The sequence below is a fragment of the Sorex araneus genome, chromosome 7 (genome assembly GCF_027595985.1).
Source record: "Sorex araneus isolate mSorAra2 chromosome 7, mSorAra2.pri, whole genome shotgun sequence".
In the NCBI taxonomy this organism is placed as follows: Eukaryota; Metazoa; Chordata; class Mammalia; order Eulipotyphla; family Soricidae; genus Sorex; species Sorex araneus.
In genome coordinates, this window is record NC_073308.1 from 54,267,855 (window position 1) to 54,281,838 (window position 13,984).

At 39.4% G+C, this 13,984-nt stretch overlaps 1 protein-coding gene across 1 annotated transcript; it reads left to right on the forward strand.

Moving 5' to 3' along the window:
• Nucleotides 1-321: 321 nt before the first annotated feature.
• On the forward strand, nt 322-13,942 carry PPID (peptidylprolyl isomerase D). Its single transcript, XM_004606149.2, has 10 exons — nt 322-501; nt 2,227-2,367; nt 4,460-4,566; nt 6,591-6,779; nt 8,399-8,521; nt 8,678-8,784; nt 10,588-10,729; nt 12,520-12,606; nt 12,696-12,738; nt 13,363-13,942. The coding sequence occupies exons 1-10, from the start codon at nt 417-419 to the stop codon at nt 13,449-13,451; spliced, it is 1,113 nt and encodes a 370-aa protein (XP_004606206.2). The 5' UTR covers nt 322-416; the 3' UTR covers nt 13,452-13,942.
• Nucleotides 13,943-13,984: the final 42 nt, after the last annotated feature.

Here is a 13,984-nt window from a genome sequence, read left to right on the forward strand (position 1 = left end):
CCATCTCGGCGGAAGGAAAAGGAGCAAGAAACTAGTGAAATGAACAAAAACAATGGGGGGGGTTGTCGTGGGGCCCAGAGACGGATGTAAAGGCTGGAGGACATGAATTTAACCAGAGAGACTGACTTAGAAACTTAAAAAGTAAAAGGGGTTGGGGCGATCCTATGCGCAGCGCGTGAGCAAAAGGGGCGAACTGGATATTAGGCGCAAACGCCAGTCACCCGCGCCGTTGCTAGGAAACGCCGCAGAGGCGGCACCGGAAGGCACCGCCCCGGAAGCTCCGGAAGGCTTCGGAGGGCGGGCCTCTGGCCGGAAGTGGCTCGTCAGCGCCGCCTCCAGCGCCGTGCGGAGAGAGACGTTCTCGGCGCGGCCACGAGGTCCCGTGGGCCGGTTACTCGCCGCGTTTGCAAGTCGAAATGTCGCACCCTTCCCCCGAGACGAAGCCCTCCAACGCCAGCAACCCCCGAGTCTTCCTGGATGTGGACATCGGAGGGGAGCGAGGTCAGCGGACTGGGATCTGCGCGAAATGACCCCGAGGAGGTTGCGCGCCGAATTCGGGGGTGGGGGTGGGGTGCGATGGCGTCCGAGGTCGGGGGGCGGCCCAGGGCCGAGGCGACCCGGGGAAATGACTTCCAGACGGGAACCTGGTTGGGGGGCGGGGAGGAGGAAAGAAAAAAAAAAACCCCGAGACTTAGGGCTGGGTCGGGCCGGCGCTCGGCGGTCCTGTGGAAGTTTCTGGAAATTTCTGGCTCGGGGATTGCGGCGGCCTTCAGCATCGCCGCGATTGTGCGTGCGCTTCAAGTTGGCTTTAAAATCAGCCCACTTGGTTTTTTTGGCTGTAGTAGGACATTCAGGAGGCCCGTGGCCTGCCTTTGCGTATTTTATTTTGGTGTGGGGACGCCACTGAATTCCTGGTCGCCCGCGAGAAATCCATCAGTGCCTTTGAGTGGCCCTCGCATATTGCTTTTCGCCCCCCCACCCCCCGTTTTTTTCTAGACTCTTAATATCGAGGTGGGGGTGGGGTCATTTTTCTCTGGTTTAGGCCCAGGGGGCCAAACGAGAGCCCGTTGTAGTCCCGTGGTTGCCTAGCAACTCCAGCGGCGTGGGGATGCGCCTGTTCTGCGCGGTAACCAAACGGCTCCCGTTCTGGAACGCGCCAGAACACCGCCGCCTCGGGTGCAAGGATGCTTTCGCGACAGGTCGCGCACGCCGCGGACGGTCAGGTTGCTTGGGAGGCGAGCGCGAGCCTCGCTTAGCATTCGCCGTCCTTAGATTCGTCTGGAACTTTATCTCACCTTTCACTTCCGACCTCCGCCCAGGCGGGTTCCACGGCCCCCAGAGACGACAGCTGGAGCAATAACCCAACACTAGGCCGGCGCGACCACCTAGAATATGGACTTTTCTTTGGTCGATCGCTTGGCGATTGGGGATTCGGAGTCCAGGGTGAAGAAATGACTCATTTAAAAATTGATTGTACTGCGGGATGTCTGAAGATTTTAAGCTGCTGTTTTGGTCCTTTATAAGGTGTAGGGGGGGGGAAGTTGATTGTTTAAAATTCATTATGGTGGGGCTGGAGTGATAGCACAGCGGGTAGGGTGTTTGCCTTGCACGCGGCCGACCTGGGTTCGAATCCCAGCATCCCATATGGTCCCCTGAGCACCACCAGTGGTGATTCCTGAGTGCATGAGCCAGGAGTGACCCCTGTGCATCGCTGGGTGTGAGCCAAAAAGCTTAAAAAAAAAAATTCATTATGGTATACCCAACTTCACATTAGATAGACTGGGTTTTTTGGTCCATATCTGGACCAAAACTCGGGGCAGTTTCTGTGTGTGGGTGGCATTTCCTGGAGAAGCAGTTCTGCCATTGGGTGGGTTGCCTGAAGGCAAGCGCTGTAACCTTTGTGCAGTTCTTTCCAGCAGGTAAGACTAAATGTGAATATAAGAAAAGTGGGCCATTATTTTTACCAACTTTTGTCCTTTTTTTTTTTTTTTTTAAATTTATTTATTTTTAATTAGAGAATCACCGTGAGGGTACAGTTACAGATTTATACACTTTTGTGCTTGTACTTCCCTCATACAAAGTTTGGAACCCATCCCTTCACCAGTGCCCATTCTCCACCACCCGTAAACCCAGTGTCCCTCCCACCCTCCCCAATCCCATCTCCCCCCCGTTTTGTCCTTTGTTTGACTGTTTCATGTACTAATGTGGTTTCATTTCTTCTTTCAGTTGGCCGAATTGTCTTAGAATTATTTGCAGATATTGTACCCAAAACTGCAGAAAATTTCCGTGCGTTGTGTACAGGAGAAAAAGGGACTGGTGCCAGCACTGGGAAACCGCTCCATTTCAAAGGATGCCCTTTCCATCGAAGTATGTGTAAAGTTGAGCCTGATTTTTTTTTTTTAAGAGGTGAACAAATCCTGTTCTAGAAGAGTTAGGACAGCAGGCATTGGGTAGGAAGTGGAAGTATACGGAGTGTAGGCTACAAGTAGCTCAGTGTCATAAGGGAGGATTGTGGAAGGTGAAATTAACTATGGAAGGTACTGAAGTTTATTTGAGATATGAACTACTTTAACAGCCCTATTCATCTTAATATAATTAAGTTGAGAAAGAGTGAACTATAATTTATAAATAGACCTAAGGTAACTTGACTGTTGCCTGGTGTAAAAAGTTACAGTGGTACAGCATCTTGAACAACCTACTGTAATTTGTGATTTGTTTAGTTTTTGTTTTGGGGCCACACCCGCAGTGCCTAGGGCTTACTCCTTGCTTTGTGGCCAGTGGATTCTCCTGGCTGGCTCCGGGGTATCTGATCCAGGTTGTCTTCGTGCTACTTGCTGTACTATCACTCTGGCCTATTTGCGATTTTTATGGTTATATTGCTGCTTATCATATTTGCTTGTATAGCTTAGTTTAGTGGTGATTTGATGCTGCTTTCAATAGATTGTAGACTCCTTGAGTTCAGAAACTTTATCTTAGCTTTTTGTCTTTTTTTTTTTTTTTTGCTTTTTGCTTTTTGGGTCACACCCAGCGATGCTCAGGAATTACTCCTGGCGGTGCTTGGGGGACCATATGGGATGCCGGGGATCGAACCCGGGTCAGCAGTGTGCAAGGCAAACGCCCTACCAGCTGTGCTATCGCTCCGGCCCCTAGCTTTTTGTCTTTATCATTGACTATTGAGTGAGCCTTCAGTAAGTATTAGTGAATAAGTTCACTTTTATGAGTAGTAATATTTTTAAGAAAGATTCATTTAGGAAAAAACTTGGCATTAATTTGTAAATATTTAAACTATTAATAGTCATGTTTAATAAAATATTGAAGTAATGTAATAAAGTATATTTAGAAAAGTGTCAACCTAGTAGACCCAAAACTGCTGTCCTTAGAAAAATATGTCTGTGAGGAGCCCTTGGCGGGAGCCTGGGAATTTGGTACTTGTTACTTGATCTGCTCACTAAATCATAAGGGTTACTATGCCTAAGCTATTTTTATAAACAATTTGATTTGTGCTGAGCATCTGCTTTCCTTTTGGGAGTCTGGAAAGATGGTCTATGCCAAGCAGAGAGCCCACATGATTTATCGATTGATCGCTCTCCGCCCTTTCCCTTCTCCCTCTCCCCCTCCCTCCCTTCCTCCCTCCCTTCCTCCCTCCCTTTCTCCCTCCCTCTTTCTCTTCTGGAATTTAATTTTGATTTTGTATAGTTTCCTAGGCTTATTATGAAACATTTTACACATATTGCTGCATGTTCTTGGGCAAAAAACACTGACTTTTCATGGGAGAAAGAAAGCATAAGGAAGCTTGCATACAGATTCCTCAACTCTTTCTTTTATAACCTACCTGTGTGCCGCATTAACATTGTTGAAGTGATTCATTTCTCACTGTTCTTTTTCTGTAGTTATTAAGAAATTAATAAAACCAAATGATGAGTCTAGGGAATTTCCTCATGGGGTGGTCTTAGGAACCCCAGAACCAAGTGATAATTTGTTTAATTATTTTCATTAAGGTAACATATACTGGGAATAACATTCAGTTGATATTATTAAGATGTATCCAGTCATGAATACAGTTACAAGGATAAAAATAGAGTTGCCATACTTAAAAGGAAGTTGCTTACTAGAAGAGACAGATCATTATATGTTATAAAATAGAGGTAGAGGTATGATACTGATAATATGTTATAAAATGAAGGTAGAGTTTAAATACTGGAAGAAAAATTACATCCAACTTTGGGGTCTCAATGATAGTTTCATAGCAGAGGGGTCATGTTAACTAATTCTGAGTATTACTGGGATCAGGCAGTTAAAGTAGTTTGGACTCACTGAGAAAGACTGAGAAGAGTTTGAAATTATAGGGAGGAATGTGGTGAAAGGATATTGACATTACTGGACTCATGTTGTAGTAGGTTTTAATTACATATTCATGAGTTAACGTTGAAGTGATTCATTTCTCTTCCTTTTTTTGTAGTTATTAAGAAATTTATGATTCAGGGTGGAGACTTCTCCAATCAGAATGGGACAGGTGGAGAAAGTATTTATGGTGAAAAATTCGAAGATGAAAATTTCTACTACAAGGTAAAGTAGACAGAAATGCATGTCATTGCTGATAGTAACAGTTGCTATGTGTCTGGGATACTTGTTGGATTGACACCTACAAATATCTCAGGTGTGCTTAGATGCTCCTTTTCTTGTGAATATTTGTATGTATGCATCTATATTACGAAAGTTTTATCCAGTTAATGATTTCATTTGGCAAACACACCTAAATTACTTTAGTGTGTTGATATGCTTCAGTAAAGCCAGTGAATTTTAAGTGTTTCACCACCTGGCAAGATTATTTCCAGGGAAGGTGTTCTCATTATGTGAAGGATGGTAACTTGTGCATGTTTATGCTTGAATTTGAAGAGCAACAAAACCATCGCTAATATCCAGGATGTCAGGGGATTTGCAAACTAGCGGATATGGTTAATGTCCAAGCTCCTAAAGGACATTAGTGTGCCTGTGCCTTATCTTCATTGTCCAAGATGTAATCGGGTATATTGCATCACTCAAGTTGTAAGAATTGACATGTAAGTACAAAAGTAAAGTGCTACCTTTGGAAATGAGGAATTTGAACAAGGTAATTAGGATTATCCGAAAGAAAAATGTCGTCTGTCTCTTAAATAGTATTTATTGACTACCTATATATTGAATAATTTCACTGGCACCAAAGAGCTTTTAAAAATAAAATGTTTTCATGAATGACATGGAATTTTTGATCTATCAGGAAGACAAAATTAGAATACCTCGGACAACTGGAGAATAAAAAAGTATGAAATATGCTAGTTTGAGACTTCCTTGTATATACTTTATAGGAAGAAGTGTGATTGATATGGTTCAAACTAAAGGATAATATTTAGGAGAAATGGGTACTTAGACTAAGTTAACTATAGCACTGTCTTGTTCAAGATTTGCTTGATCGGGCACCAGTAACGTCTGCATTGTGAGACTTGTTACTGTTTTTAGCATATCGAATACGCCACAGGTAGCTTGTCAGGCTCTGCCATGCGGGCAGGATACTCTGAGTAGCTTGCCAGGCTCTCCCGAGAGGGAGAGTCCTAAGATTCTATTACAGCTGGAAAAGCACCTACTCTTTGGGGAGGGAAGCCCTCAGAAAGATGTGACTAAATTATGTGATTATCATGTGATTAAAACAAGTAGCCTATAGGAAGCACACACAGTTCTTGCTTTCTACAATTTCAGTGGCCTTGAAACAAGGTGATTTAGATTTAGATTGAAGGAGTAAAAGACATTTAGGTGGAAAGACTGACCTGTAAGTTTGAGTGTGTGGGTAACTAGGATCAAGTTTAGGAAGCTTGATGACAAGGTAGACATAAACTGGGTTTACAGAACAAGTTGATGCCAAGGCAGACATTTGCAATAAACATGTATGTAGCACTTTGGGGTATTTCCTGAGGGAAGTGATGTACCAGTCTAAAGTAAAAAGCGTAAGATTTGTTGATTTTTAAAAAATTGTTTATTTTTTGACATTAGAAAAGTATCTCGATTAGAAAAGTATCACTTAATATTTATGTTGACTATTCCATCTGTTGTGTAAAGGAAGAATCATAAGTCCATCAAGGTGGGAAGACTTCGGGGTCTTGAAAAAATATCATTAAAAAGGACAGTATAATAATGTGGTATCTTAAGTGTAACTTAATTCGGTGTCTTAAAGATAAAGTTTAACATGTCTTTCCTTATTAAATAGGACCAATTTAGAAATAACTATTTCTAATAACAAATTCAATTTTTTATTTAATTTGCTTAAATATATTTTTTGGTTTTAAGTGAATTTTTATTGAAGTAATTGGCATATAAGATAAATTTCAGATATACAACACTGTAGTTTGACAAATATACTCTACATCTGTAAGTTTTTTTTAAAATTTAAAAAGTGATTGTGAAAATTGCAATTTGTATAAAAAGTTAAATTACACTGTGATTTTGGATCTAAATGGTTTTACACTACACCCTACTTTTATATATATGATGAGTAAAAGAACTGTTCAGACTAGTACACTGTGCTAATCTTTGTTTTCTTGTAATTTGTATTTCTACAGCATGACCAGGAGGGTTTATTGAGCATGGCAAACGCAGGCCCCAATACCAATGGTTCTCAGTTCTTTATCACAACAGTTCCAACTCCTCATTTGGATGGAAAACATGTAGTGTTTGGCCAAGTAATTAAGGGGATGGGTGTGGCAAAGATACTGGAAAATGTGGAAGTGAAAGATGAAAAACCTGCGAAAGTAAGTTAAAATTACTGAAATACACTTGTGTTAGTTGGATTTCTTAATATAAGCTAAAGAATCAAATAGTTACATGCTGCAAAATGTTAGGTACGGGGCTGGAGCAATAGTACAGTGTGTAGGGCGCAGTCGACCTGGGTTCTATTCCCAGCATCCCATATAGTCCTCTGAGCACCGCCAGGGATGATTCCTGAGTGCAGAGCCAGGAGTAGTCTCTGTGCATGGCCAGGTGTGACCCAAAAAGGAAAAAAAAATGTTAGGTACAGGAGGGTTTACCTGCTATTTTTCTTAATAATCAAAAACGAAGATTTAAGCATTTGAAAAGATTTTAATTATTTCAACTTCAATCTTGGTAGTTTTTAGTAGGATACTTAATGCAAAACTTTGTGTCAGTGTGTGCACTAATACATAGAAGAAAGAAGACAGGAAACATTATAGACACTGGTAATTGGCATTGATCTTTGTTTTAAATTTTTATTAAAAGTTTTAGGCACTGATTGACAGTATTGATTACTGGGTTTCATGCATGGAACATTCGAACTCTACACCCTTCTCCAGAGTGCCCACTTACCTTCACTTCCTGTTCCTTTCTCCCCTCCCCTTTGTAATGATCCTTTAAAGACCAAGTTCTCACTTTTGTTGCCTCTGGGCATTTGTTGTTTCTTTATGTCCCAGGTATGCAGGAGATTGTTCTGTATCTGTCTCTCTTTCAGACTAACCTTATTTAGTGTGGTCCTTTCTAGGTCTGTCCACACAGCGAAATGCATGATTTCATCTTCTCATATAGCTGAGTAGTATTCCAATGCTTTATGAATACTGTAGTTTCTTTATCCAGTCATCAGCTCTTGGGCACGGGGCCGGGGGTGGGGGGGAAGGGTAGTTACCAGATATTGGCTATTGTGAATAGTGCTGCAGTGAATATAACTGTGCAAATATATCTCCTTTGGAATACAGTTTTCGGGCTTTTGGGATAGATTTCCAGAAGTGGAATTGGTGACTCATCTGGAAGCTCAATTCTTCATTTCTTGAGAAGCACCCATAATTTCCAAAAAAGGTTGAACCAATCAACATTCCACCAGCAGTGGATAGCGGGTTTCTTTTTCTGACCTTGATTTTGTTATTTAATTTTTCTTGACCTATTGCACATCCTGTATGATTATGGATTAGGAATAGGCTAGATTGTTTGACTTTAAGATGTTTATGTTCTAATTACAAATCAAAATGGTTGTACTATTACCCTGTGTAACTGTCGGGTTGTGAGTAGGACTTGGAAACTTAAATACTGCCCGAGATAAGACAGTTGCATCAAGGAAAGAACAGTGAATAAACACGTACCCCACCTGAAGAAAATTACATAGGTAATGAGAGACTTTTCATCTTACTCTGTAATCTGCACTGCTAAGTAGCATAAAATATTTTTGTACATGAAGTGAAATCATATAAAGGGCAGGCATAATTGTAACTAGAGCAGAGAAATAAGCCTTTTAATACAAGAATCTGTTTCAGAAGTGACTTGAATAGTATTACACATGACTTTTAGTGTAAAGATTTTAAGCTGAGGACATTTTCTTAAACTCAATATGGTAGTTCAGTTCTTTAATTGAGGATTATTTTTACAGTTGTGCGTTATTGCAGAATGTGGAGAATTGAAAGAAGGGGATGATTGGGGAATAGTTCCAAAAGATGGCTCTGGTGACTGTCATCCAGATTTCCCTGAAGATGCAGATATAGATTTAAAGGATGTAAGTACTTTTTTGATTAGTCAGTCTTTACTTAGATTACTAAGACTACTTAATGGTAAACTTTGAGTTCATATATTTGACCGAATATATCAATCTGTCCTAATGACTGAACCTGGTATTTGTTACTAAAAACCAATATATTTGTCTTTCATACAGGTAGATAAAATTTTATTAATAGCAGAAGACTTAAAAAACATTGGAAATACTTTTTTCAAATCCCAGAACTGGGAGATGGCTGTTAAAAAATACACAAAGGTTTTAAGGTAATAATCTTAATAAATCACTTTTTAGATCTTGTAAACTGAATTATAAACTGAAATTCAGTTTATTTTTGGCAAGTTACTTCAGTAATGTGGTATGTTAGATTTTTCTTATATTTGTTTTTGCTGAAACTTCTTTTTTTGATTGGGATGGGGGATGAGGTAGGAGCATGCCTGGTGGTGCTCAGGGGTTACTCTTGGCTCTGCACTCACGCATTGCTCCTGGCTGGTTCACCACATGTGCCCGATACCAAACTTGGGTCAGCCACTTTAGGCCTACACACCGTTCTGTTGCTCTGGTCTCTGCTGAATCATTTTGAAAGCTGCAGGTTCCATGACTTATTCCTATTTTTGGCAGATATTTTTAAAGAAATACGGATGTGCTATATAACCTTAGTGTAAAACATTACCAAAATTATGTAATAATACGGAGTCTATAATCAGATTTCCAAAATGGTTTCTTTTTTTTATTAGTTCAGACCCAGAATTGTGCATTATATCATTTATTCTGTCTTAGAGCTTCTCTAATTTTTACTAGTTCCTGCTCCATTTATTTCATTCATTCCTGTTTGTGGAGTGTAAGTCAGTGTTCTTGCAGAATACTCTGTGCTTCCTCAAGGTTAGTTTGAGGTAAATATTTTGGTAATAGTGGGCTTCATGTATCATATCCTGAAAATATACCAGTTTGATCTATTTTTTTTAGCACTTGGTTAAAGTGGTGGTAACCAGGTATTCACTGTGAAAGTTTGTTTTCCCCTTTGTGAATAATAAGTACTCAAAAAGTAAGGTGATCCTATGTAAATAACCAGTCCCAACCTCACGTCTCAGTATTTCACGTTAATGGTTGCAATAATTCTCTAGTTTTGTCATAAATTCCACAAGTATTAGCTCTCATATTTGGATTAGGCTCTCTTTCCCCTTACTTGGTATCCATCTAAACAATTCAGTCATTTTATTTGTTTTGATACTAGGAGAGGTCCACATTTGTCTGGTAGAACACTTGTTCCCTTAGACATGTTTGTATTCTGTGAGTACTGTTTGTTTTCTCCTTTTGGCACCTTCTCCATCCCCTCAAAAAATAAACTCACCACCAGATTTGGTCCCAGTAATTACTTTAGGAGCCCTCTTTACAGTGGGGGATGAACAGTGAACACAGATTCCAGGAGCCAGGTGTGCTCAGTGTTTTTAGGACCTTTTTTAGTGACCAGGTCCTAGAAACTATGTTAAAATACAATTCATGGGGCTGCATTGCTGACCTGGTTCGATCCCTGACACTGTAGATGGTCCCTTGAGCACAGAGTCAGGCGTGGTTCCCTCAAAACACTGTGTTTGCACCTTTCCCTATTCTATTTTCTCACAATGAAAACTCTGCTTTTAGACATAATTACATGGGGAGAAAGTACATAATGGGAACCTGAGTTTTAAAAGTGCGCGCGCGCGTGTGTGTGTGTGTGTAGTTTTTACTGGTTGAAACTTTGAAATGTTAGAAATCTGGTGAAATGTTAGAAATATGGGGAGGGAAGGAAAGGAATACGTGTCCCAGAGAGAACATAAGCTTGAAAGGAGCAAGCAAGCAAAGAGATACACAAACAAGGGAGATGTATGTTCAAGGGAGAGCACGGGCTTGAAATGCAAGCCTAAAAAAGTGCTATTAGTGCACTGTCTTTACGTACAATCATTTTTCTTAAGTTGACCTCTTTGAACACCAGGAAAGAGTTTTCTATCAGATGTGAAGTTTTTTGACAGTTGAAAAGCTGTCTTCCTTGTATTGCTGAATAATCCTGTTTTTGTTACTGTCTTCTCCAGATACGTGGAGTGTTCGAAGGCTATCACTGAGGAAGCCCAGGGAGCCAAGTTGCAGCCTGTCGCCTTAAGCTGTGTGCTGAATATTGGGGCTTGTAGACTGAAGATGGCAAATTGGCAAGGAGCGGTAGACAGTTGTTTGGAGGTAACTCTGACTTAGAGCATTTTTCTTTGTTTCTTCATTGTTCATATTAATGTTAAACTTTAGGAAGGAAAGGAAGCAGAAACTCCTGTATAATGCCGTATATACTTTGTATACTTACTTATACTTGTATAAATTATACTTGAATAATACTTATACTAATATACTTGGAATGTCTTGTATAATGTCTTACATACTTATATCTTGTATAGATCCTTAAAGTCATCTTATATCTAAATATTCTGGGCCTTTGGTTCTCAGTCTATTTTTAAACTTTGTAACAGTGTTACCAAATGCTTTATGGAGATGCTTTTCCACAAAGTACATACTAATTTGTATAGTTAGTTTTCACATAGTACTACGCATTTCTTATATGCTAAATACTGGCATCCAAGCCAGGAAATCGGCTCAGTTTAGGTTCATTGGGATTTGTTTAGGGAGAATAGGTATGTTGGAACACACAGATCAGGTTTATGTGGACATCCAATAAAAGGACTTCCAAACTGCATGATTCTTTTGCATTTTATGTGCATTGCATAGATCAGCTATACCCAGAGCAAGTAGTAATAAAATAACTTGACATTGCAGTTTGGTGTAGTATAGCTGAAATAAGGAAGCATACCACAGAAGAAAATACCAAAGGATATGTTTATTACTTAGGAGTAATCTATTTGTATTCCTGTACATTTTTGTGTTTGTTTTTGGGACTTACCTAGCAGGGCCAAGAGGCTACTTCTGGTGTGCCATTTAATGGGTTGCCCCTGGAGTTGATGGTTAGGGAATTTGGGGGACTATATGGTGCTGGGGATTAAATCTGACCTCAAAGAGCTTTGTGACTCAGAAGTAAAGATAAGTTATATATTTAATTTGAAATGATTTTTATCAGAGACCAAAAAGGAGATAGAAACACAGTGATTTGAGCAGAAAAAAGTTTAATGGAATATGAAATTATAGTAATGATTGGTTAGAATATAAAGGATCATGGAATAGCAGATACACAGAAACAGATACACAGATATATCTCTCCTCCACCCAACATGACTTTTTAACATATTTGAAGTAGTTTTATTTAAGTGCCAGTAACTCTTTTATTAGTGTGTTCTCCAGATAAGTGGAAGGTTTAAAGACTGTCAATGAGAAGATAGAACCAAGTCACTGTCTATAGTTTTAAGCTATGTGGTGAATTATTGGGCTTAGCTACATGTAGAAAAGGAGTGGCCATTTCCAAGACAGAGATGAATCCCAGTGAAGTCAGCTTTTGATTCTGACATCAGTGGCTGTGACTCACTGCTAGATGATTTGATCAAGCTCACTGCAAAAACCAAATGAGTGGCTTTGTACATTGGGACACCTTCTCTAGACAGACAAGATTAACATACCTTCTCTAGACAGACAAGATTAACATACCAAGATTAACATACCTTCTCTAGACAGACAAGATTAACATACCTTAACTACATCTAAATCTTAAGAGAGATTTAGATGTAGCTTCATTAAGAGTGGTGAAGGAGGAATTTGGAAGTGACAGGAAATTATTTGTGATACTGGGGCTGGAGTGATAGCACAGCGGGCAGGGCATTTGCCTTGCATGCGGCTGACCCTGGTTCGATTCCCAGCACCCTATATGGTCCCCTGAGACACTGCCAGGGGTAATTCTTGAGTGCAGAGCCAGGAGTGACCCCTGTGCATCGCCGGGTGTGACCCAAAAAGCAAAAAAAAAAAAAACAAAAAAAAAAACCTTGTGATGTTGCATATATAATACTCTATAAAATAATCTTTTTCTTTTTTGGTAGGCTCTTGAAATAGACCCATCAAACACCAAAGCACTGTATCGTAGAGCTCAAGGATGGCAAGGATTAAAAGAATATGACCAAGCACTGGTAAAATTTTGTTCTTAATTTCAGTTTTTAGAAGACAGTCACCTTCATAAGTCAGTCTTCATATTTTTATAATTTTTTTTCAATTACAGGCTGATCTTAAGAAAGCTCAGGAGATAGCACCAGAAGATAAAGGTAAATTGGCAGTTTTTGTGTGTAAATCATTCTGTTAATAGTTTATTCATTTAATCAGCAGATACTAAAGGATTTTATTGGGCCAGACACTGATCACAATGTAATGAAGAAGGTAGCAAGGTCCCTCCCCTTGGAAAGCTTACATGCATGTCCCCCATAGTATAGGAACCCCACTATTAACATATATGAAAGCTATTTTGTCACTTAAGAACTAGCTCATGACTAACTTTAGTTGAAAGTTTAGCACAAAAAGAAAAATACAGTGGATTTAATATTTGGGGCCTGTTTTTTACGGTGAAAGGGCATTGAATTCACTAAGTGTTCTAGCTGTTGGATACAACAGATACTGTTACTACATGTAATACTAAAATATATCTGTGGGTCCTTTTATCTTTGGAAAATGGGAGATTTATTGCTATAATAAAAGTGCATAAATCGACTAGAGCTCCCTTAATAATCCTGTATTTCATGATTTTCATATTTGCGATTGGCTTCCTTAGATTAAAATTTTTATTAATATGGCTTGGTTAAGAAAATATTTCATCAAGGAGTTCTTAGAAAACCATTGGTTTGTTGTTTAATTTAATTTTGGATGTTTTAAGTAATTATGTACTTACTTTGCAGCAATCCAGGCAGAGTTGCTGAAAGTCAAGCAGAAGATAAAGGCACAAAAAGAGAAAGAGAAGGCAGCATATGCAAAAATGTTTGCTTAATAAGTAATACTTTTGTTTAAATGAGGGGGTTATATAAAGGCAGTAAGAAAATAACGGTCTTTGTTTTATTGTGTGATTCATAGTGTTTGTTTGATACTTCAGTTCGCCATTGTTTACATAAAGTTCAGGAATACTGATAAGGATTCACTAAATAACTTTGCCAAATACAGTGAAATTGTTTTTTTAAAAATGGCTATCTGCATTATTCACAAAGAACGTGTCCAGCTTATTTTAAACCTGAAAGACACACTTACTGAATAAACAGATTAAAGCTTAAGTTTGTATATTGTTTCTTTCACTTCTCTGTATCTGTGGTTTATTTGTGCTGGTGTCTTACAGCTAGATATGCACATCAGTGGCTGACAAAAAAGGCTTTGTGGATCAGTATATAGTTCGTCACAACTTCTTTGTTCTATACTTGTAGCTCAGAAGTAGCCATGTACAAAATGTATACTAAAGGATATAGTTTCCAATAAAGCATAAGTGGTGGATGATTGCCAATCTCTGTGCATTTGTGGGGATGGGGAGGGGTA

Bases quoted from the DNA above. Each gene is read 5' to 3' on its own strand.
- PPID (XM_004606149.2), top strand. From the start codon at position 417: ATGTCGCACCCTTCCCCCGAGACGAAGCCCTCCAACGCCAGCAACCCC. The intron at 2,368-4,459 runs GTATGTGTAAAG...CTTTTTTTGTAG, and splicing joins AGGATGCCCTTTCCATCGAA to TTATTAAGAAATTTATGATT. The intron at 12,607-12,695 runs GTAAAATTTTGT...TTTCAATTACAG, and splicing joins AAGAATATGACCAAGCACTG to GCTGATCTTAAGAAAGCTCA.